The sequence below is a fragment of the Argopecten irradians genome, chromosome 2 (genome assembly GCF_041381155.1).
Source record: "Argopecten irradians isolate NY chromosome 2, Ai_NY, whole genome shotgun sequence".
NCBI lineage: Eukaryota > Metazoa > Mollusca > Bivalvia > Pectinida > Pectinidae > Argopecten > Argopecten irradians.
Genome location: NC_091135.1, coordinates 6,130,258 through 6,155,372, shown reverse-complemented (window position 1 = coordinate 6,155,372; position 25,115 = coordinate 6,130,258). Strand labels below are relative to the sequence as shown.

The window sequence follows — 25,115 nt, the reverse complement described above, 5'->3', positions numbered from 1 at the left end:
TGTTTAAAGTCTAAAATCTGTATTTCTATATTTTGGTTGAGACTTTTCCAGAAAAAGAAGATAAAAAAATGTTGGGCGTAACAACTGATGATAGCAAAGCTGACATTGTGTAGCATATGTTTTGTCTTAGTTGTAATAAGGGAAAAGGTAGATCATTCTTGGGTTGGAGCAAGTTAATACCAAAGTTCAAGGTCAAAGGTCAAGGTCATTGGTAGATTTTCTAGAATTGGTATTTGAAAACCATAACATAATGCCAGTGCATCTAGATGCTGTAGCAATTTTTTAATGAAATCAGTACTACAAAAATGAGAAGGAACTTGAATATTATGAAATATCTAGATTTTAGCCAGCAAATTTAATTATCCCAACCTATAGGACTTTCTGAACATTTAAAAAAAAATAAAATCATACTTTGCTACAATTCATTCAAGTTGGTGTTTATCCAAGTTGGTGTTACGGTTACATAAAGCACAACACTCTAGATCTATGAGTTAATATCAATCTGCTCCATAGATATGCTACCTAGGTTATTGTTCATTGGTTTTGTGAGCACTTTATGAAACGGAAACAGTGTAATTATGTACAACCACCTTTGACCCGTCACCTGTGACCCTGACTGATATCGAATGTCTTTGATTTGTTGTGCCCAAAACATCTGTCACTTACCTGCGAAAGTCTTTTTCTCTCGTGTGCAGATAAATTCTTAATTTTAATTGGCTATGAATTTTTCTTGACGATGAATAGAGCACCTGCTGGTTGAGCAGTCAATGACGTGATTGATTACCTGATATATTTTACAGGTAAAAAGTAAATACAAGTGAAGTGTAGGGGTGACGTTGTAAAACTGGTATGTGACCAGCATGCGTCCTTTGAGGAATTATTCACTTTAAAACATTTTGAAAGATAATATCGCTGTTGTCATGGAGATCAGTAATTTTATTACTTTGACTGCGCGTGCCATAGTTTATGCAAAATAAATTCTTTAAAGGGTTACACCTTTTCTTGTTCAAGTTTTATACCCAACTTCATACATGTAAGCTGTTAAAATATTTTTGACGGCAGGTGTTTTAGAATTTGATGCGGAAGTATAATTGACTGATGGACAAGATACAATAGACCCTGTATCCACTAGCTGTCCATTGTTGACCATCCATCCCCCTTGGGACCCATGAGGTAGGCTATACCTGTCCCAGCTCCTTTAGGAGTCATCTGACACCCTATTTCTCATTTTCTATCACGGCAGACGGGACAAACATTGGGGATAATGGGTGAATCAAGCTTTATCACACAGATAGAGGCTTCATCGATTGAAACTTTGACATTTGTCATCTGTTATTGTTTGTGTCATATGTGTGAGAAGTGTGCTGTTTCGGATGATTTATGGGGACAGTATGGTTAATGGTCGTAGTAGTACTCAGAACTGCTTCACCCATCAGCTGTCCTGTACTGCAGCAGTGATCACTCGTCCTCTTCCTCCCAAGCAGCTTGGTGACAAATATTGTCATTTATTGATGACATCGATGGATCTCTCTACTCTCACTGATGTGTCCTCACAGATCCTATCAAAGTTGGAGAGTGGGGATATTTAAGGGGTCTGTTTGGGTGTAAAACATTACAGAAAATAACTGATGAAATAAAACTGATATTATAAGTCAAATATGCAATTCAAACTTGGAAAAGATATCGAGTGGTAAAATTTGAAAGTGACTGCTGAAAATGCACTAGCATGATAAAAGGGCCAGGAGTTTCAGAAGAGTCAGCAGTATCTGCTTCATCAATGATCAATGCCCACCATTCACATGTACATTAAGTCCAGGTCTAGTCAAATAACTACAAAAGATTAACACATCTTTAAGGGAGCCACAAAGCAATTTATATAGCACTGAAGAAGTCTTACCTCTTTTAACAAAAGAAAAACAATACAGCTAAAATATAAAATTTAGTCTTTCATCAAGTGAAGTCTCATTGTGAAAAGAAACAAAATGGTACTTCTGTGTGTCGACATTAAAATGTGAGTGGAATAAAACAGCGGTAATTTCCGCCTTGGATCCACCCACTATGTTACTAGTGATGTGTTTGGTTCGTAGAATCATTGGTGATCAATGCCACCTTCAGATAAGCTTTTTCAATGAAGCAAAATGTTCTTGTGATTTCGGTAAAACAAGGTGAGAAGAAATTTTCCATAAATATGAAATAAGGATATGGTGCCTCATGAATATTTGTCATGTTTGTCAAATAGAACTAGTTGTGACTATGATTAACAGAACAGTGATACAAAGCTAACCAGATATTGAGTTGGAACATGGAAACACCGATATAGAATCTGGTATCATTCATCAGACAGAAAGTTGATTGTCTGCGAACTCCATTGACGCCTGTAGTGTTTGTTCCCAGATAACAGTACAACAACAGTTGGGGTCCCGACGTTTTTCTTGTTCTTGGAAACTCGGCTGTAAATGAAAAGGACACTTGTGGCTGTCATTTCATCATGACGATATTGTCCGTATCTTTTTGTCGAAGCTACAAGGATGTTTTACTACATTGATTACCTGATATATCTTATGTCTGCTGTTCGCGCCATTCTTTATCTGTAAGTCAGAACCAGAACTGATTTATTAGACACATGAATAATTATTTTGCCATTTAAACTTCGGAGTAGTTTTTGTTTTAGTTATTTTTTTTGTCTTTGTTTTGAAATTTTTTTAACTTGTTACAGTATTGTGAAGTATTTTGATTCATGAAATAAAGTGTCATGTAGGATTCTACCAAATTTTGTCATGATGAGCCAATACATGATTTAAGATCTGGTAAAGTTAATGTAAGTTACTTCTTACTATATTTCATATATGTTACATCATGGAAAATTAATTGTCTTACATTTCAAGAGGCTATCAGACTTTCACCCATGAAAAATTCACAAGTTCGACTGGAAGTCATCCGGTGTTTTTCCCCATTGAGTCAAATAATTAGTTTCCCCTTAATATATTTGTTTGGAAAGAAGATAATTTGCATGCCAACCGGTCATACAATATTCCTCTTTCCTTTTGAGTTGCCTTTTATTGAGGAAAAAAAAAAATTAATACAGGAAAGGGGCTTTGAAGAAGTATGTGCAAGGGACATATTCCTAGCTGTATCAATTACACCTTTTTTCACTGATTAATAACATCATAGATGATTGTGATTATTGTTTCAAAGGAATTTCTTGGGATGAAACAAAACAAAAAGATTAAAAACTATACAATAAATATATATAGTGTCAATTGAGGTAATTGCTTGCTGATATGAAGCTGATTCGGTTCAGAAAGAATACAAAAATACACACACTTAAGCCTGCTATTGTTTCCAGTTGTATTGTCACCCTATATCAATGATAGCGGTTTTAATAACTTCCCTGGAGAAACTTAATTTCCAGATTAAGCAGGCTTATCGTTTTGTGTGTATTGATTTTCCATCCATGCTGTTTCAGCGTTGCAATCTGACTGAAATTTTACGCATCACTTTGTGAACAAAATTTGCTCTGAGTAGTGTATAATGTAGAGTGTAACTAAAACGGCGACAAAGATATATTACTGTCCAAAACTTTTAATTATTGATAGTTAGTTATTCATTCAGTTATTTTTAAAACACTCATAGAGATATATTACTATCCAAAACTTTAATTATTGATACTAAACTATTCAGCCAATTATTTTTGCATTTTAAGGATTTCTTAATTTGCTTTATAAAAACAACATTAGATTAAGTATGTTTTGTGATCAGGATACATAATATAGATAATATACACATTTCCTGAATAGAATTTTTCGCAGTCCTATTTATATATGTCCTTTTACAAAATAAAATTATTCATCTTCAGACAAAAAAACCCATTACTTTGATTAAGGAGAAGGTATCGTACGTTAAGACTCGAATATGGCCCCAAAATTAATTCTCCAGTAAAGAACAACATATTTTGCCATATAACAGCTGAATACATTTGCTAACACATTACATCCCTAAAATATCCCGCATGTGCCAATTATGTTCACTATGACGTCATCAACATGCAGTTTCCCGCCATTTTTCACAAAAATCCTTGAAAAATCATACTTTTTGAGTGGTTTAAAGATGAATGTGGCCGCCTTCATGGAGCAGAAAGAGATTTTCACACGTTGTGTATGGTGTATTTACGCATCCATACAAAATATAAAGTTGCTCCAAGGTGGCGGCCAAATCCATTTCAAGCCTTTTTTAACCTAAAGATGATGAATTTCTAGCAAAATTTGGCGAGAAGAGGAAAATCATCAATTTGATGACGTCATAGGTGGATCACATCGTGTACATGGTTATAAAAAGTAATGTTTTGATGAATGGCAAGTATGGGAGTATTTATTGATGTGAAATTGATGTGGATCAGAGTTAATATTTTTCGGCCTGAAAAATTAAGGCCAAATACTGGTCCTATCATATCTACTCCTTTAGATTTAGAAAATGCAGAAATGGACATCCTAACAGTAATGTGGTAAACATATGGTATAGTTCCATGTTCTTAATCATCCACCACCAATTAAATACTTCTTACTTTCGTCCTTGGAACTTCAGAAAATTCAGTTATTCCCAGATAAATACAGAACTCTTGTTGATTATTATAGGTTATATATATATATCGAAGCTTCCATTGCATATTTTGGAAAGTGAATATAGTATTGACAGCAATGACCTTGACATTCTAGACATTTTACACTCATTGGTTATTGAACTGTAGGTAAGTTGAGAAAGCACATTTTCAATTTGGTCTGAAATTGAACAAGATGTGAATTCAGAATTATAGTGAAGGCTTGTATGTATCTGAATGTTATTGAAGCTATATACAGTAATCTTGGAAGCAGTGCCAAGGGGAGATAATCAAATATTAGATTTTTTCCGGGAAACTCAACACCAGAATCTTGATGTTGGCAGTGGTCACGAAGAGCATTGTCATTGCATTGGAATCTTCCTAATTTGGCAATTGACTCTCGCAAGTGTTTCCTAAAGTTTCCATAAAATATTCTTTTGGGAAAAATCAGGGGAAACCCATCTGGATTCCAATAGTGTCCAAACCCGAGTGCCCAAATTGGAATCCTAAATGGTGTCCAAAAGAGTGCCCAAACGGGAATCCTAAATTGTTTCTAGCATGACAATCCCTGCTGACTCCACCTTCCATTACCATGGGTTCCTATGTTTGCTGTCTAGTGATAGAGCTACAACACTCTCTCCCTTTATCTATAATGACTCTGTCCTTTTCACCATTGTTATCTTTATAATCATAAATATGGAATTATCATTTTTCCACAATGACCCCTAAGAGGCCCCACAGTCATTGTGTGCTACCACTAACTCCCCGTGGGGACCCCCTGGATGTGATGGGCTAGCTGAGTCATACCAGATCATTCAATATTGATAGTTTGAGCAGTGCCATGTTCTATGGTACAGATAGGAAACAAACCACTCTCGATTACAGTAAACATATTGATCAAATTCTATATCTGTTGCCTTTTATAATGAAAAAATACAGTTGACAACTTTTCATAAAATGTTCATTTTCAGGGAAAATGGGAAAGTCTGATCATAGCATTGGTAAAAGCAGTAAATTTTAGTTTTGTATTCGTAAAACTTCGCATGTGTCCCCAGGGCACGGCAGCTGATATGGTGGTCGATGGGAAGAAGATGTGTAAACGTACGTTTATTAGTAATTGTATTCTGCTATAGTGTTCTCATTGTCTTACAATTAAATTATCCTGAAGTAATATTTTGTGAAATTTGGTTATATTGAGCGAAGGTGATAAGCAAAAACGGTTTTTAATGCAATTTTGTGCATTTTTGACATTAAATTATCATAAAATTGACATTTATGTGTTTTTTTTCCATCTATAAATTGATTTTATTAATATTATACACCAAGTTTTTGTGTCTGGCTGTTGCTATACTGCTAGCTCTGAAGGTAAAAATAACTGTTGGTGTAGACCAAGCGGATCAATTTATGAATGCAAACGTTATTGATAAATAGCAACACCTGCTCGGAATATTTCTGATATGAAAATTAGACACATCAATCACAAGGGTAAGTTCTTTTAAGATCTTCAAAGTGTTTATATCATCTATAAACTTATCTCAGACTTTGGCTTTGAAATCTTTGGTGTAGTGACCTGTAGATATTTGACAAATGTGTCTTTTGTGTTAACATTCAGTAGACATTTGACAGATGTGTCTTTTGTGTTAACATTCAGTAGACATTTGACAGATGTGTCTTTTGTGTTAACATTCAGTAGACATTTGACAGATGTGTCTTTGGTGTTAACATTCAGTAGACATTTGACAGATGTGTCTTTGGTGTTAACATTCAGTAGACATTTGACAGATGTGTCTTTGGTGTTAACATTCAGTAGACATTTGACAGATGTGTCTTTTGTGTTAACATTCAGTAGACATTTGACAGATGTGTCTTTGGTGTTAACATTCAGTAGACATTTGACAGATGTGTCTTTGGTGTTTACATTCAGTAGACATTTGACAGATGTGTCTTTGGTGTTAACATTCAGTAGACATTTGACAGATGTGTCTTTGGTGTTAACATTCAGTAGACATTTGACAGATGTGTCTTTTGTGTTAACATTCAGTAGACATTTGACATGTATGTCTTTTGTGTTAACATTCAGTAGACATTTGACAGATGTGTCTTTTGTGTTAACATTCAGTAGACATTTGACAGATGTGTCTTTGGTGTTAACATTCAGTAGACATTTGACAGATGTGTCTTTGGTGTTAACATTCAGTAGACATTTGACAGATGTGTCTTTGTGTTAACATTCAGTAGACATTTGACAGATGTGTCTTTGTGTTAACATTCAGTAGACATTTGACAGATGTGTCTTTGTGTTAACATTCAGTAGACATTTGACAGATGTGTCTTTTGTGTTAACATTCAGTAGACATTTGACAGATGTGTCTTTTGTGTTAACATTCAGTAGACATTTGACAGATGTGTCTTTGGTGTTAACATTCAGTAGACATTTGACAGATGTGTCTTTTGTGTTAACATTCAGTAGACATTTGACAGATGTGTCTTTTGTGTTAACATTCAGTAGACATTTGACAGATATGTCTCTTTGTGTGTTAACATTCAGTAGACATTTGACAGATGTGTCTTTTGTGTTAACATTCAGTAGACATTTGACAGATGTGTCTTTTGTGTTAACATTCAGTAGACATTTGACAGATGTGTCTTTTGTGTTAACATTCAGTAGACATTTGACAGATATGTCTTTTGTGTTAACATTCAGTAGACATTTGACAGATGTGTCTTTTGTGTTAACATTCAGTAGACATTTGACAGATGTGTCTTTGGTGTTAACATTCAGTAGACATTTGACAGATGTGTCTTTGTGTTAACATTCAGTAGACATTTGACAGATGTGTCTTTGGTGTTAACATTCAGTAGACATTTGACAGATGTGTCTTTGGTGTTAACATTCAGTAGACATTTGACAGATGTGTCTTTTGGTGTTAACATTCAGTAGACATTTGACATGTATGTCTTTTGTGTTAACATTCAGTAGACATTTTGACAGATGTGTCTTTTGTGTTAACATTCAGTAGACATTTGACATGTATGTCTTTTGTGTTAACATTCAGTAGACATTTGACATGTATGTCTTTTGTGTTAACATTCAGTAGACATTTGACAGATGTGTCTTTGGTGTTAACATTCAGTAGACATTTGACAGATGTGTTCTTTGTGTTAACATTCAGTAGACATTTGACAGATGTGTCTTTTGTGTTAACATTCAGTAGACATTTGACAGATGTGTCTTTGGTGTTAACATTCAGTAGACATTTGACAGATGTGTCTTTGGTGTTAACATTCAGTAGACATTTGACAGATGTGTCTTTGTGTTAACATTCAGTAGACATTTGACAGATGTGTCTTTGGTGTTAACATTCAGTAGACATTTGACAGATGTGTCTTTGTGTTAAACATTCAGTAGACATTTGACAGATGTGTCTTTTGTGTTAACATTCAGTAGACATTTGACAGATGTGTCTTTTGTGTTAACATTCAGTAGACATTTGACAGATGTGTCTTTGGTGTTAACATTCAGTAGACATTTGACAGATGTGTCTTTGTGTTACATTCAGTAGACATTTGACAGATGTGTCTTTTGTGTTAAACATTCAGTAGACATTTGACAGATGTGTCTTTTGTGTTAACATTCAGTAGACATTTGACAGATGTGTCTTTGGTGTTAACATTCAGTAGACATTTGACAGATGTGTCTTTTGTGTTAACATTCAGTAGACATTTGACAGATGTGTCTTTTGTGTTAACATTCAGTAGACATTTTTGACAGATGTGTCTTTGTGTTAACATTCAGTAGACATTTGACAGATGTGTCTTTTGTGTTAACATTCAGTAGACATTTGACAGATGTGTCTTTTGTGTTAACATTCAGTAGACATTTGACAGTATGTCTTTTGGTGTTAACATTCAGTAGACAATCGACAGATGTGTCTTAGGTGTTAACATTCAGTAGACATTTGACATGTATGTCTTTTGTGTTAACATTCAGTAGACATTTGACAGATGTGTCTTTTGTGTTAACATTCAGTAGACATTTGACAGATGTGTCTTTGGTGTTAACATTCAGTAGACATTTGACAGATGTGTCTTTTGTGTTAACATTCAGTAGACATTTGACAGATATGTCTTTTGTGTTAACATTCAGTAGACATTTGACAGATGTGTCTTTTGTGTTAACATTCAGTAGACATTTGACATGTATGTCTTTTGTGTTAACATTCAGTAGACATTTGACATGTATGTCTTTTGTGTTAACATTCAGTAGACATTTGTCAGATATGTCTTTGGTGTTAACATTCAGTAGATATGTGACAGGATATGTGACAGATGTGTCTTTGGTGTTAACATTCAGTAGACATTTGACAGATGTGTCTTTGGTGTTAACATTCAGTAGACATTTGACAGATGTGTCTTTTGTGTTAACATTCAGTAGACATTTGACAGATGTGTCTTTTGTGTTAACATTCAGTAGACATTTGACAGATGTGTCTTTTGTGTGTTAACATTCAGTAGACATTTGACAGATGTGTCTTTTGTGTTAACATTCAGTAGACATTTGACAGATGTGTCTTTGTGTTAACATTCAGTAGAATGAATTAACATTCAGTAGACATTTGACAGATGTGTCTTTGGTGTTAACATTCAGTAGACATTTGACAGATGTGTCTTTTGTGTTAACATTCAGTAGACATTTGACAGATGTGTCTTTGGTGTTAACATTCAGTAGACATTTGACAGATGTGTCTTTTGTGTTAACATTCAGTAGACATTTGACAGATGTGTCTTTTGTGTTAACATTCAGTAGACATTTGACAGATGTGTCTTTTGTGTTAACATTCAGTAGACATTTGACAGATGTGTCTTTGTGTTAACATTCAGTAGACATTTGACAGATGTGTCTTTGGTGTTAACATTCAGTAGACATCGTATTTGACAGATGTGTCTTTTGTGTTAACATTCAGTAGACATTTGACAGATGTGTCTTTTTGTGTTAACATTCAGTAGACATTTGACAGATATGTCTTTGGTGTTAACATTCAGTAGACATTTGACATGTGTCTTTGGTGTTAACATTCAGTAGACATTTGACAGATGTGTCTTTGGTGTTAACATTCAGTAGACATGTGACTGGATATGTGACAGATGTGTCTTTGGTGTTAACATTCAGTAGACATTTGTCAGATATGTCTTTTGGTGTTAACATTCAGTAGACATTTGACAGATGTGTTTTCTGTTTGTTCAATCGTATTCATACCTGTTGTAGATTATCCTTATTCTATGTTCTTCTATGGTAAGCGAAGGTCAAGGTCACTGTTAAAAAAATGAGAAAAAAAAAGTCTTTTCCTTAAATTTAGATACTATTTATTGCTGAATTCCATGCATGCTTGAATGATACAGGATATGTTTGTAGAACTAAAATTGGACTGTTGAAGTCAACACAGATATCTCGGCAGAAGTTTTGTGCTATTTTTAATTTAACTTAATCACATAAACCTACAGTAAAAGTTTATTTAAGATACATATATATTTGGAAAGCACAACCTGGACTTAATTTAAGTTATACCCTAGCTAGGAATATATATCATTGTTAGTTCTGGAAATATTGAATTGTTGCAATGGTTGTAATTTCTTGCCAGACATTGTGCCTATTTCCTTTAGGGTATTATAGCACAGTCGTATCTAATACAGATCTCATGGGCTGTACGCTAAAATCAATCACAATTCACTATGCTTTTAATAAAATTTAATAAGCCTATTATCAGGAAAGTTCTTTTATGTTTCCTTGAATAAAGGTCTAGAACACTTTGAGCACTAATGTGTAGTGTATGCCTTTAAGTGTGTCTGTATGATTCTGTTTGATTTTAAGAAACTGTCATGAAAGATGAAAGACAGTTTTTCAAAAAGGTTCCAGTACAATATGTACTTGCTGTAAGCTTAAGGCAGCATAGCGGATAACTAAAATTTTACGTCATTATTACTGTAAATTGTCTTATTTCCCTGCCAACATTAATTTGGTTTTCATACCGTACTTCTTTTTTTGCTGCAATTTAATTTCATTATTTAGAGTCATATTATTCTACTATATCTGCAGTGAATTAACTTTTTCGTGAGCAATTTATCTTTGTGCTTTCTACTTGTTTATGAATAACAGTATGTAATATATTGAACTCTCTCCTCAGTGTATCTATGTATTTCTGTAGAATTACAGTAATATTTTGGCCTCTCTCTTCGGTGTATCCATGTATTTCTGTAGAATTACAGTAATATATTGACCTCTCTCCTCAGTGTATCCATGTATTTCTGTAGAATTACAGTAATATATTGGCCTCTCTCCTCAGTGTATCCATGTATTTCTGTAGAATTACAGTAATATTGGCCTCTCTCCTCAGTGTATCCATGTATTTCTGTAGAATTACAGTAATATATTGGCCTCTCTCCTCAGTGTATCCATGTATTTCTGTAGAATTACAGTAACATATTGGCCTCTCTCCTCAGTGTATCCATGTATTTCTGTAGAATTACAGTAACATATTGGCCTCCTCTCTCCTCACATCCTCGATACTCCAGGGGTTCCGATCACTTACGATCTCTACACCCCTGGACTATCTCATAGTGAAATTGAAGGCAGCTCAGCTGAAAATATTTGACCAATCACAGACCAGCAAAGATTTCCCTTGAAGACTACAGAGAGAGCGACGCACAACTTCAAAGCCACATAGTCAACCACAGTGTACCGTTCCTCAGTGTATCCATTTTGTAGAATGTAATATCCTCTCTCAGAGGACCTTGTATAAATTACCTGGCCTCTCTCCTCTGTGTGCCATCCATGTATTTCTGAGAATTACAGTATATATTGGCCTCTCTCCTCAGTGTATCCATGTATTTCTGTAGAATTACAGTAACATATTGGCCTCGGAACTCCTGCAGAGTCATGTATTTCTGAGAATTACAGTAATGGCTCTCCTCAGTGTATCCATGTATTTCTGTAGAATTACAGTAACATATTGGCCTCTCTCCTCAGTGTATCCATGTATTTCTGTAGAATTACAGTAACATATTGGCCTCTCTCCTCAGTGTATCCATGTATTTCTGTAGAATTACAGTAACATATTGGCCTCTCTCCTCAGTGTATCCATGTATTTCTGTAGAATTACAGTAACATATTGGCCTCTCTCCTCAGTGTATCCATGTATTTCTGTAGAATTACAGTAATATATTGGCCTCTCTCCTCAATCAACACACTCAGCTACATAATCACATGTGGAATTGATTAACCGTCTTTAATGTAACGTCATTGATCTTTTTTTGTGCGAGGCCGTTTTTTATGCGGTTTTAACAGTTGTTTGTAAATGTCGTTGATTAGATTGGAGACAGAATGGGGTCATTTGTTAATGTCAGTAGTACATGCAATGAATTGAAACACTGGGAAAGTTGGAAAAGTAAGCCGTAAAACAAGAGTTAAAATTTAATTCAATGCTGCTGTAAGTGAGTCAGTAAGAAATTAAGACAAAAAGAATTTCTGTAGAATGTTTCAGAGAGTTTCTGTTCTCTGATTTAGTCCATGTTTGGTTTGATTAGTTTAGTGTCCTATTGATGGCCAGGGTAAAAGCTGGAGTATATGGCGAAAAATCATCAACCAGCATTCAGTACTTTGCAACTGCCCCACAGGGATTTTGAATTGACGCCACCCAGAGGTTTGTGGTAATTTGTCTGGACATCTTAACCATTAGTTCAGAGACCAAAACTCTATTGAAATAATTTGTTAAAAGTATATTTATCAATATCATATGACATTGGGCAAAGTTACCCGGTATGTGACAGCTGTTTATATATATAGTATATCTAAATAGTCCAGTAGGTTGTCAATTACAGACTGGTTTGGTTTTCTTCCATTTCTTTCAATAGTCATTTGAGGATGTGTCATATTTTAAAGTTTGAGGAAAAGTCAGAGTATCCGGAGAAAAAGCACTAGATAGTCTTTAAATGCCAGTACCTTTAAACTGTTATTAGGTCTACAACTACCAAACCGAAAACGATGTTTGAAGTTAGAGATACTTTATAAACTAGTTTGCCACACAGACTTATCATGAAAGTTATTGTATTTTGGCAATTCTGAAGTTAAAATAAAAGATAAATTATGCCATTTTGCAATCTTGCATTGTGCATTAAATAAATTATTGGTGAATATTTGAACTGTATAGATAATGATGAATTTATTATAAAGTTCTATAGATAAAAAAAAATAGGTACCAGTAACTTTGATGCTGATTAAATATGTGTTTAAGTTATATATTACTGGTATATAGTGCTGCAATTCTTCTTTGTGTCTATAAAAAAATTCTAGGCTTAATAGCACTGTGCAATCAATTAATATTGGCATTTGACTAATTAGGGATAATTTTCTCTAATTGAATCAATGGGCTATTTGCTGATTAGACATTCCAGTTACTCAAACTGCTTCATGCATAATTAATGAGGAGAGATAATTGAGCCTGTTATTAGATGCCCATTACTGAATATTCATGATTATTTGACAAGATTTGATGTCATTTAATGAATATTCATGAGATTTTGACAATATTTTCGACGGTATCCCACACAGCAGGTATTGACAGTAATGGAATTAACCATGGTCTCGTTTTACCTACAAATCTATATACATCTGTGTTGACTAATTGGTCTTGTTCGTTAGTGGATTGATTAGAGATGATAAACACGGATAATTAATTGTAGCTGTTTATTGATTCTTAAGAGATCAATAATAAGCATTGTTCGTTAAGGTTTGTCCTGACAAAAAAAAAAATTAATCAGTGAGAATTTTAACAGGCACTATTTACAGAAACTTTTAACTTATCTACAAATTGATACCCGATACTCTAATGGCAAATTGTGGACAAAACGTATATTTAGCTTTTTATCGACAGTCGGTATTGATAATTACCAGCTCAAAAGTTCTTTTATAGCATAACTTCTATACAATGTCTAACTCTCTTACCTAACATTTTCATTTCAACAAATGAATTTCAGTTTTCTATAAAATCCAGAAGTTCGCTTATTTTAAGATAATTAGTGTTTTTTGTTCAGTTCATATTGCAATATGGAAGCATTTGAAGAAATGTGTATTTGACGAAATGTGCAATTTACTTGAATCACCCACATCTGATGTTTAGGTCACAACCTTTAGGCCATTGTAATCTGATCTTATTGAGAACCATAAGGATAATCAGTTTTATATTAGTTCAGATATATTAATCTTAAAGTGAATAGTCGGGCAAAGGAAACCAGTCTAAATGTGGTCTTTGGCCTTCCAAAAGTCATTGCATACCATAATGATAGTCAAATTCTGCTTACGGTGTCCAGTTTTGACCGTTGAAGTTATGGGGAAGCCCCGTATAAATTTAGCACAGTTCTAAATATAAATTCGCCTAACTCTTTGAAAACGAACTGCACTGATAGCCAGTCGGGAAGACTTTGAACTGCACTGATAGCCAGTCGGGAAGACGTATTAGGATTCCCATAATATTTATTAATTTCTTGGCATACAGAGTGATTTTGATGGGAGATTTTATTTTTCTATTTCATAAGAAATTATACTGGATATATTAACACCATTTTACCGACTTTAGCCTTTGTTTGTCCGACTATTCGCTTTAAATAAAACTTGAAGTATATCTGAATCACCCTAAGACAATGTGCAATTCATTATGTAATGCTCATATGGTAATTTGATTCATCCAAATCATATAACTTTAGCTTTTATTCAGTGTTCAAATAATTAGAACCCCTTTAATAAAGTCAGCAAAGTATCCAAGCGTCAATATATAGCTAGTGGTAAACCTGGTGAATTCCCTATTGGTGTGGTATAAATTCAGTACACCTGCCTTAATGGTGCTATATAACATTAAACCTGTCGAGTCGTTTCATATTTCATTAATGATGAATATAGTGCTAATCACACGCATCAAACCAGATAAGTCTATTCTAACGGAATTTTTTTACAGGCTTGATAATTAAATCCTGTTGATAATGGATTGATAGTAAAATACTGTAGTAAACTTGTGTTTTGTCTAAACAAGTCTGGATCTGCCCAGGGACAGTTTATGATAGCTGCTTTGTTACTAGGACTAATGAATATGTAATGTACAGTTAGTTTTACATTCTATAAAAAGCTGTGTATGAATAATGTGGATTTTGGTGTTATCATTGGAATCATGTTTCCCCCTCCCCCCTCCTCCTCAATTGTATTGACTTTTGAAGCATTAGATTATTTTGACTGAAATTCCAATTGCTTACTTCCTTCTTGTACTTCTCTGATATTTTCTGATGAATAATTTTAAGTTACAGTGATGATTGCCCTTGCATTAATTAATGTTAATGAAGCTAATGCAATATTATGTCAATAAATGATTAAATTGGTTATATACATGCAATTATTTTACATATTGTGTATTGGCCTGTCGGGAATAGACTGTGATATAATCTATAATTGGGTATAATTGGATAGAATATTTACATAGAATCGTCGATGATTAACGTATTATCAGAAACCTCTTCTATCAATCAGCACTTACCTAGCTAACACCTAGTCTATCATATCAGACAGTAATTTTGATTAATTAATCAATTTTGGGAATTAACGATTGATCATTTGGTTTCATGAGGATATTAAATTATTATTGCTGGGATATAGTATTATTGTATGACCTTATCAAATATTGCAGGCATCCTCTGTATAAAGACCACCTACTTTATGAGATCACTTTCTTAATTATGGTCCCAAATGGGAAATTTCAACTCAATTTCACTTGTGTATAATGACCACCTGATTTTTTTTTGCCTCTTGGGTGGTCTTTATAGACTGGTTTTTGTTCTAGTTTTCCCATGAGTGGTCTTTTTAGACAGGTTGGACTATTTTTGTCTTAATTTTGTACGAATTTGTCTGTTTTTGTCTCTTCATTCTTTACAACTCTCGGTGCATCGGTGGTTTGTACGACTTTGTCCGTTTTTGTCTCATCATTTTCACTCTTGTCAGTTTTTGTCTGTTTTTGTCTCAACTCATTTTCAATCTCTCTGGTGCATCGGTGTCTTTGTCTGTTTTTGTCTGTTCATCCTTTTCAACTCTCGGTGCATGGTGGTTGTACGACTTTGTCAGTTTTTGCCTCATCATTTTCAACTCTTGGTGCATCGGTGGTTGCAGCATCAGCTGCCTGTCTGTAAGATAGGCTGTTGTGATAAGGAATTCCAGGGTTTATGTATAAGAGATGTATACATGCTATATATCCTTATCAATTTAGTATATATAAGTTGGCCATTAAAACACATGTTACTGTCTTACCTAACAATTAGTGGTAGGTGGATGATAGCCAGACCTAAATACACCAGTACTCTTTGACACCAAGATATCATCACCACTGTAATTCTTAGTCAGGTAAATTGCATCTGTCGTCAGACAGCGTGGGCCTAAATTTAGACGTGGGGAGGTAAACATACCAGTCCTTTTAAAACTTTATTTACCTTAGTGTGCAGTGAGTTAGTAACACTTGGTAGGTTTTACTGGTGTGTAATCTATGTAACAGATTCCTCTTTGGTCTGCTGTATAGAGTACCTGATTTACATATTTTTACCCCCTCCCGACCATTACACCTTCTGCTGATAATCTGCATCACCACTCAAGCGTGGATTTGGAGGTCAGGAGCTTTAGGGGAAAGCCGTGTCACACTGACTGGTGAGGGAACCCAGCAGACGTCAACTTCGTTTGTGTAGTGCTCATGTAATCTTGTTTCATTTACACAAAGACGTTTGACTCGGTCGGGTCGAGTCGTCAGCTGGCAGTGGCAAAGATTTGTATTTAAATTCTGACTTCAGTTTCTGGAAGGTAGAACTTAAATTTGTTTAAAGTGATGTCACCAGATAATTTTTAATCACTACACTGATTCTGTCAATTTTCAGCTGATTTGAAAATTTGAATTGTCGGGAGATTTGAAAAATTACGTTCAAGAAAAAAAAAAGTGTTCTCATAATTGTGAGGATTTATAACATATTGCAGAATGAAATTTCACAATGGATGTAACAAAAAATTCATAATTAAATTGTGTATCATGTTATGCATATGAGTGACAGACGGAGCGTGGAATTGAAATTGACAGCTGTTTGAAAAAGTGTCATGGATCAGGAATAATGCGGTAGATTTAAAATAAAACGTAACTTTGAAGATTAACGGTTGAGATCGGTGTGTGAACCTGCTGGATGTAACACGTTGTGTGGATTAACCCGACAGGATGCTAAGCAGTTACTTTGTTGATGTTGACAAGCACAGGACCTCCAGTTTTAGGAGGAAAAGGTGAGTTATGACACACTGTGATACATGTCGATATTATAAACACTAATCTCAATGTACTGCTGGGATCCCGGTCAACTGGATAAATGTTATGTGATTGGATCAGCTGGATCCAATACAGGAACAAGTAAATGTTCATCAAATGTAATGTAACTATAACCGTACTGTACCTAAAAAGAGATGAAAATAGTTACCGTACTGTATCTAAAAAGAGGAACTGAAATAAGCTTCTGTACTGTACCTAAAACGAGATACTGAAAACAGCTACCATACTGTACCTAAAACGAGGTACTGAAAACAGCTACCGTACTGTACCTAAAACGAGGTACTGAAAACAGCTACCGTACTGTACCTAAAACGAGTACGAGGTACTGAAAACAGGTACTGACCGTACTGTACCTAAAACGAAAGGGTACTGAAAACAGCTTACCGTACTGTACCTAAAACGAGGTACTGAAAACAGCTACCGTACACTGTACCTAAAACGAGGTACTGAAAACAGCTACCATACTGTACCTAAAACGAGGTACTGAAACAACAGTACTGTACTAAAACGAGGTACTGAAAACAGCTACCGTACTGTACATAAAACAAGGTACTGAAAACAGCTACCGACTTTAATACCTACCATACATCCCAGATTTCAATAACAGGGTATATTAGGTTTAACAACCAGACACATATCCTTATATAGCCAATTTGTTGTGAACAGGATGCAAAATAAATAAAACAGATAAAATTTTTCAGCATATATTCAAAATCTACAATTAAAGAAGCCAAGTTTGGTATAAATACCGAAAAAAAACGGACTGTTATGTTTAATGAGGTGTCTGTATACTATGGGTGACGTAATGCCAGATTCCTAGATAAAAAGGGAACCATACAGCAGGCCATTTAATACATGTGTAGGGGAATTAGGTAGTAGTTAGATATAATCCCACAATGTTTGTTTTATTGTTAGTAAATCTGCCTTATGTTTGTGTCAGGATTGGAGGGTAAATCATGTTGATATTGAGTGTAATTGATATAATCACCAGCGATAATGGTGGATAATGGTCCGCTGGTATGGGTAGCTGTAGGAGCTAGCACTGCTCTGTCATTGTACATTACACTGACAATATACAGAAGCTTTAAGGCGTTCAGATTTTTTTTTGGGGGGGAGGAAGGAAATACAGTTAAGAACTTGAGAAACAGACTGGTCTTTACTTATGTGAAATATCAATGGTCTATTACTGGCTCAGTCAATATACATAACATGTAAAATATACAGAAGGTTATCTGGGCTGGGGAGAATGAATACAGTTAAGAACAAGAGAAACAGACTTTTACTGATGTGGAGTATCAATGATCTATTACTGCTCTGCTCAGTCAATGTACATAACATGTTAAATATACAGAAGGTTATCTGGGCTGGGAAAAATGAACAGTTAAGAACAAGAGAAACAGACTGGTCTTTACTGATGTGGAGGTCTTTACTTAAGCTATAATAGTTTCTTAATACTTTACTACAGTTATACATATCTAAAAACACAACCCAATGGACAATGAAAACAATATGTTAATAACTAAGTGGTCTTAAAGCACAGGCCAATAAGTGGTCTTCAAGCACCGGTCAAAAGTATGTTGAAATTGGTCATTGTGGTAGGCTCATAAGAAATGGTCGTGTCGTCCTTCATTTAGCAAGATATTTCCACCAGCTCCTTCAAGAAAACAATAAATAATATCTGTTTATAGATTTATAGAACTACATGGGCTCGTTGATTTAACAGTTGTCGTGAAGCATTTCTGGACCAGAGACAGGTATATCATTTGTAGCATCTGGCCATGGTAGTATATTGAAGGGATACCAGTTTAAACCTTGGATGTCCATACAATTTTCAGCATTTTACAGTTGTAACACTACATTTGTAGCTATAGCAGTTGAATCAGAAAACATTACGTGTTTGTTTATAACACAGTATAAAACAAAGGAGTCTAGTTTTATTGATCTAAGGTTACAGGTACAGTATGCAGCAGGCGGTGGGATCCTTATCGGGGCACCTGTGCAGTCACCTACAGCGATTTGGTCTTGTTGACATTAGCACTTGATCAGATCAAGAGATTTGAGCCTTTATTTGAACAGGCCCCATAATAAACAGGGTTCCACCAATCTGGAGAGGCGTGTTTGTTAACCCCATTAAGTCCTCCTCAGGGTCCTGTTCTGTATCAGGAGTGCCCTCTCCTTTCCCATCTCTGTTACCGTAAATGTACTTGTAGAAATATGACACAGGTATCCCCTTCAGGGGGCCTAGTGGTTAAGGTGTACAACATATTGTCACAAGGTCTTCATCAGTGAGATTTGATTTTGAATTCCACATGGAGCAGTGGCCTTATACTAATTACGACCATGTACAAAGGTTGGTGATTTTTGTCTGGGTACTATGAATTTCCACCTCCTCCTATACATGGCACAATTTTTAAATGAGACAATTCTGTTTGTTAAATTAACAGACCATTTGTTGTAATATTTCATTCAAATAGACTAAGGATTCATTTTTTCTGACCAATTACTGAAGTTGTGCTATAAATAGACAAAGGGGATTCCCAGTATTCTGACCAATTACCATATTTATACTCTATACAGTTGGCGCTTTCAATATTTGTGTTCCGATTGGTTATATATGGCTGTGGTATGGATGATAAACCTACCAAAATAGCATAAAAGGATTTCAATAATCAAATGATTAATATTTAGTCAGTTTACTACCAAGTATATATAGGACAGGAAAAAGAATATACCGGTGTATGATTATGACAATACATGTTTCGTATTTCATCACTTTGACAAAGTGGCGCTATTGTTGTCAGGTATTTGGGTATCTCTACACCTTTGATGTTGGGTATATATTAGTACATAACACCACATCACTTAACCCTGGGGTCACCCTATAAAAGCCTTGGTGTAGATTTTACGTACAGATATCGTACCACAGTAGTATCCATGTCATATTCATTCGTAAAGTGGTCCTGAGTGGGCTGTTCAGATGTGGGGAAGTCATTAAGTGTAGATTTACAGATATTTATGTCTCATTTTCTGTATATCAGATAGAATCAATCAACTTGTTCAATGCAGATACTTTTATTGATGTCGCATATATATCATCAAATATTTCTTATTTTGTAAAAGAACAGTTAATTCCAGAATTGAAATCTATACCATTTTGCTGATGACCTACTGGTATGTATATATCACAGGTATACCTACTGTTACCCCCTCACCTAGACAAAAATGTTGCGGTTTAAATGATAAAATCAAATCTAGGTAGAGAGAGCGACCAGATAGCCAATCCCATACCAGGAAGATGACTCTCTCCCTCAGAAGGATTTCAAATTAGGAGATATTTGTTATAACAGTTAGTCAGTATACAATGAACACATTGAGATGGATGAGAGTCGAGGATCCCTGTGTGGTGGTTACAGATTGTGTTGAGATTTGAGGATCCCTATGTGGTGGTAATAGGTTCTGTATGTCTATTGGCTGGGTTTATTTGTCTGTGATGTCTGGTCACCTGTCTCCACTGTCTGGTCCATCATTTGATGTCTGACCATCCCAGATATTGCGGTCAGCCACACAGGAAGTTAGACAACATTAATGTCCCTGAAACACTTGTATCACACAAAATGTTTAGGAAGTGCTGTCTGTGTTTAGGCTCTTAGTGTCTTTGGAGAGAAGGGGGAGGAGAGGAGGGAGAGGGATGATCAGGAGGGGGAGGGTTGGGGGGGGGGATGTTGGAGCTATGTGTAGAAGATTTATATCTACAATAAGTTAATACCTTAAAATATGTCTACCAATATATAGTCTTACTGTCTTAATTATCAGAGATCAGCTACCCATGCAGGCTATGTTTGATAATGTGTTGGTCATTCATGGTCTAGTCAATATGTATTTTTTTTGTACAATAGATTTTGCTATTTAGATGACTGGTTCACCCGTTGTCACCCTAATGTGGTATGTATGTCTAGTGTCTAGGACTGTATGCTGAAGTGAAAAAAGCAAGAGATCCACTATTGCAAGAGGACACAACACAAATATACCACAGCCTCCTAAAACATACATACACAACACAAATATATCACAGCCTCCCAAAACATACATACACAACACAAATATACCACAGCCTCCCAAAACATACATACACAACACAAATATATCACAGCCTCCCAAAACATACATACACAACACAAATATACCACAGCCTCCCAAAACATACATACACAACACAAATATATCACAGCCTCCTAAAACATACATACACAACATAAATATATCACAGCCTCCCAAAACATACATACACAACACAAATATATCACAGCCTCCCAAAACATACATACACAACACAAATATACCACAGCCTCCCAAAACATACATACACAACACATATATACCACAGCCTCCCAAAACATACATACACAACACAAATATATCACAGCCTCCCAAAACATACATACACAACACAAATATATCACAGGCTCCTAAAACATACATACACAACACAAATATATCACAGCCTCCCAAAACATACATACACAACACAAATATACCACAGCCTCCCAAAACATACATACACAACACAAATATATCACAGCCTCCCAAAACATACATACACAACACAAATATACCACAGCCTCCCAAAACATACATACACAACACAAATATACCACAGCCTCCCAAAACATACATACACAACACAAATATACCACAGCCTCCCAAAACATACATACACAACACAAATATATCACAGCCTCCCAAAACATACATACACAACACAAATATATTACAGCCTCCCAAAACATACATACAGTGAAGTTTGTCCTTAAGTGATCCTGGCTGTTTATAAGAGGTATTTATGCCCAATAAATACCAAGCAAATCTTGAATCACTTCTCGAGTCTCCAAATAATTTTTTAGTTTAATTTCAACATAACTCCTGACCAGAGTACTAGAAAGATTTATTTTTCTGATTAGATTATTGACCTAATGTATTTACGGGTACATCGTATATATGTATTTGTATTGTATCACATTTACCCTGAGGCTCAATAAATGTTAAGTTTATTTATATTTGGTATACCATACACTTAATATTTCACTTTGATCAAAAATAAAACTGATCTACAGAATGGCTATCTTATAGTATTAATATGGCTGAACATTGTGCCTATATACTTGTATCAGCATTTTGGCAAAAGTTTCTTCCTATTATAACCTGAAGCAATGTACACCTTTAAAAACTCATAGATCTCCGTTCATTTTTGACGTGTTTAATAACTTGTTGAAAATTGTTATATTCCTCGTGTTACAGTTTAAAACGTAAATTTGTTAACTGAAATGTTGAAATTTCAGGAAATGCAATTTTCCTACTCATAAAGATGTCAGGGTGCGTGGTTTTTTCTCTTTATAGGAAATGAATGTATATTTAACTGGCTTGGTCTATAGTCTAGTAGCTGAGTCATCTCCCTTTTGTTTATAGATATATGTACATCATTGTCATATAATTTAATGCCAAGAGTTGAATTTATGACTATATCACACAATATATTGTAAAGAGTTGGTCTCCTTTTTGTGCTTTCTATTCAAAGCTTTGAAGGCTCCTATATATTGATAATTGATTTTACTTTGAGATTTCCTTTAATTGTCAATTAAATACGATATGAATTCTTATAGATGATGAGTTATTGTCATATTGGGTTTCAATTAAATGGATTTAAGATTTAGTTGAATTCAAATTTAATTTGAATATGAAGTATTTCTTGGATTATTGTGAGGCTTCTTTGAAATTCCTATAGATAATTATGGCTTTAATTAGAAACTATCTCAGAGAGACAAATATACACTTATTTCATATTTGGAGTGAATTTGAAAATAATAAAGCAACAGAATTACATCTTAATGAATTTTGGTAAAACTTGTTGCCTAAGCGACCATCTCTGTATAAAGACCACCTGTGGAATAAGACATATCTCTTTTTGTCCCAAATGACCCCTTTTAAAATATTTGGTTCCATGTATAAAGGTCACTAAATTAACTTATTCACTGTACCCCTGAAATTGCATAATGGACTGATCTTGTCCTTGATTTAGAAGAATCTAAATGTGTCTTCGGGGGTGAATGAGTTAATAGACTGGTTTGACTGTACCAATGTGATGCTTAAATCTGCCCTATGACCAAAAGTTATTTGGAGACTTTTTATGCTTGATACAGGTAAATGGAGCTGGAAGAAGTAAAAGTATTTGAACAATGTATTTTGACAGACACCTGAACATGTACTACAATGAAACACCTGATGATAATCAGTTGTTAATGCTATCTAACGACTGGCAGATTTACTTGTCACCACTGAAACTAAATTCCACAATGTGTATCACATATACATCATCCTAGGTGAAAACATGCAAGGTTACCTGAGGTGAACTTTTGTGAGTGACCTCCGTAGGTCAGAGGTCAATGTTGACACCTAAGTTTACATCGCCACCTGGTTTTGAATGTTCTACATGTTTGAGTGACAAGTTGGCTGGGTTGATCATAGAAATGTAAGGAATTCTCATGAACATCTTACATAATATAATTAAAGCATTTCAGTCCACTTAATTTATATCATACAGGAAATAAAATTGACGTTACATGTTAATTTCAAGATCATAATTAGTACTTCTAATTAAAGGCCAAAGCAACTTATATGATACATGTATCATGACATCTTCAAGGAGTAGATACTGAAACGTCTAGTTATGAAAAATTAACCAAAATATATATTGAATGCTGTTTATTCTGGATCACTGCACGGACTATTGAAATATTAAAAATTATTGAATTAATGAATATATGTGTATCACTCCATTTTGAGACACAATATGGTATATATTCTATAATCCTTCCTTGATAATATAGACAGGAGATTGAAATACCTATACATTTAGTCACCTTTTAAATATAGCATGTCAATTAAAGAGTATGTAAAAGCCGGTCTGTATATAGGAATACCACAGATCCTACTGTTGTATACAGACAGTATGTTCCAATAGCAATCACTTCATCTACTTAATCTTCTACTTAATGGTCCATTTATCTACAGAGTTTTCACCTGTTCAACACACCTGCCCTAGCGTGCTAACGATTAAACTATTTAAATTTGAGTCGTGTGCCCAGTCATAAAACGCCCTACCGCAAAAATGTGTCGCTCACCCTCCTACCGGATGTTAGTGTAAAAGATATTTCTTGTTTTGTTTTCACAACTGGGATCCCTTTCACTATCATGTGATACGATATGTAGTCACTAACATGATCCAAAGTATCGAATCACTTATGCTTGGCTAGCTGCATGTTTTAACCTTCATTAAAACAGAACACAGTTTCAGGGGAACGCTTTGTTTTAAATTTTAACCTTTTTCCCAAGCAGAACTGTTGAATTTTTTTTGTTGTTTTGGTAATATAACTGTAAAATAAGTCTTGTAATTTAAAGAAAGACATTTAATTTAAACACAGCAGAAAGCAATAATGGGATTTCCCAATTTTAACAGAATGTGTTCTCTAAACCCTTAGATCAATACTGTCTCAATATCCTGTATGGTGACAAAAATCCGAAATGTTGTAGTTAAAGTCATTCAATACATGTCTGTGTTTGGGAAAAGCTGTGTGAAATCGTACTGTGTAGTATAAACAGGGGGTGAAATATTGGCTGAACCGAAAATCTACAGGTAACCAATTTACACCCCATCTTGTCTTCCCTATAATTCAGCATGAACTAACCCAAATTGGCTGATGGGAGGGCTCAAAAAGAAATTATTGGGAGGGAAGGACAAATATGGCTCAAATCTTCACTATGACTCAACTTTGGAAAACTTCTTTTTCAGAAAAAAAAGTTTTAATTGGTTCAAGTTAAATATGATATAAGGATAGATGGTATCATTTGTTGATATAACTGGAAGAGGAAGTTGATAACAGTAAACAAATATCCCATCAAACAGGGTGAAGTGTTGTGAGGTAAAATGGCTTTGGTAGTAGATCTTTGTTCTCAACAGGTAAAAAATGTAAGGCAAAGTTCTTTTCTTCAAATAAAGATTCATATTCAGAATAAAGAAAGATAAGGTACATGTATGCACTAAGAACAAAGTCAAGGCACACTTAATTGCTCAAAAAGCCTAG

At 34.7% G+C, this 25,115-nt stretch overlaps 1 protein-coding gene across 5 annotated transcripts in view; it reads left to right on the top strand.

Moving 5' to 3' along the window:
• The window catches only part of LOC138314252 (ras-associated and pleckstrin homology domains-containing protein 1-like), a 122,739-nt gene that overhangs the window by 14,838 nt on the left and 82,786 nt on the right, over positions 1–25,115 (top strand). For 3 of the 5 annotated variants that reach the window (XM_069254489.1, XM_069254491.1, XM_069254488.1), the window contains exon 1: positions 16,117–16,937. The exons of the other annotated variants lie outside the window; for them this stretch is intronic. In XM_069254489.1, coding sequence (XP_069110590.1) covers positions 16,876–16,937 — 62 coding nt within the window. In that variant the 5' untranslated portion in view covers positions 16,117–16,875. Of the gene's footprint in view, positions 1–16,116; positions 16,938–25,115 lie in introns of those variants that run through there. 5 annotated transcript variants of the gene reach the window in all.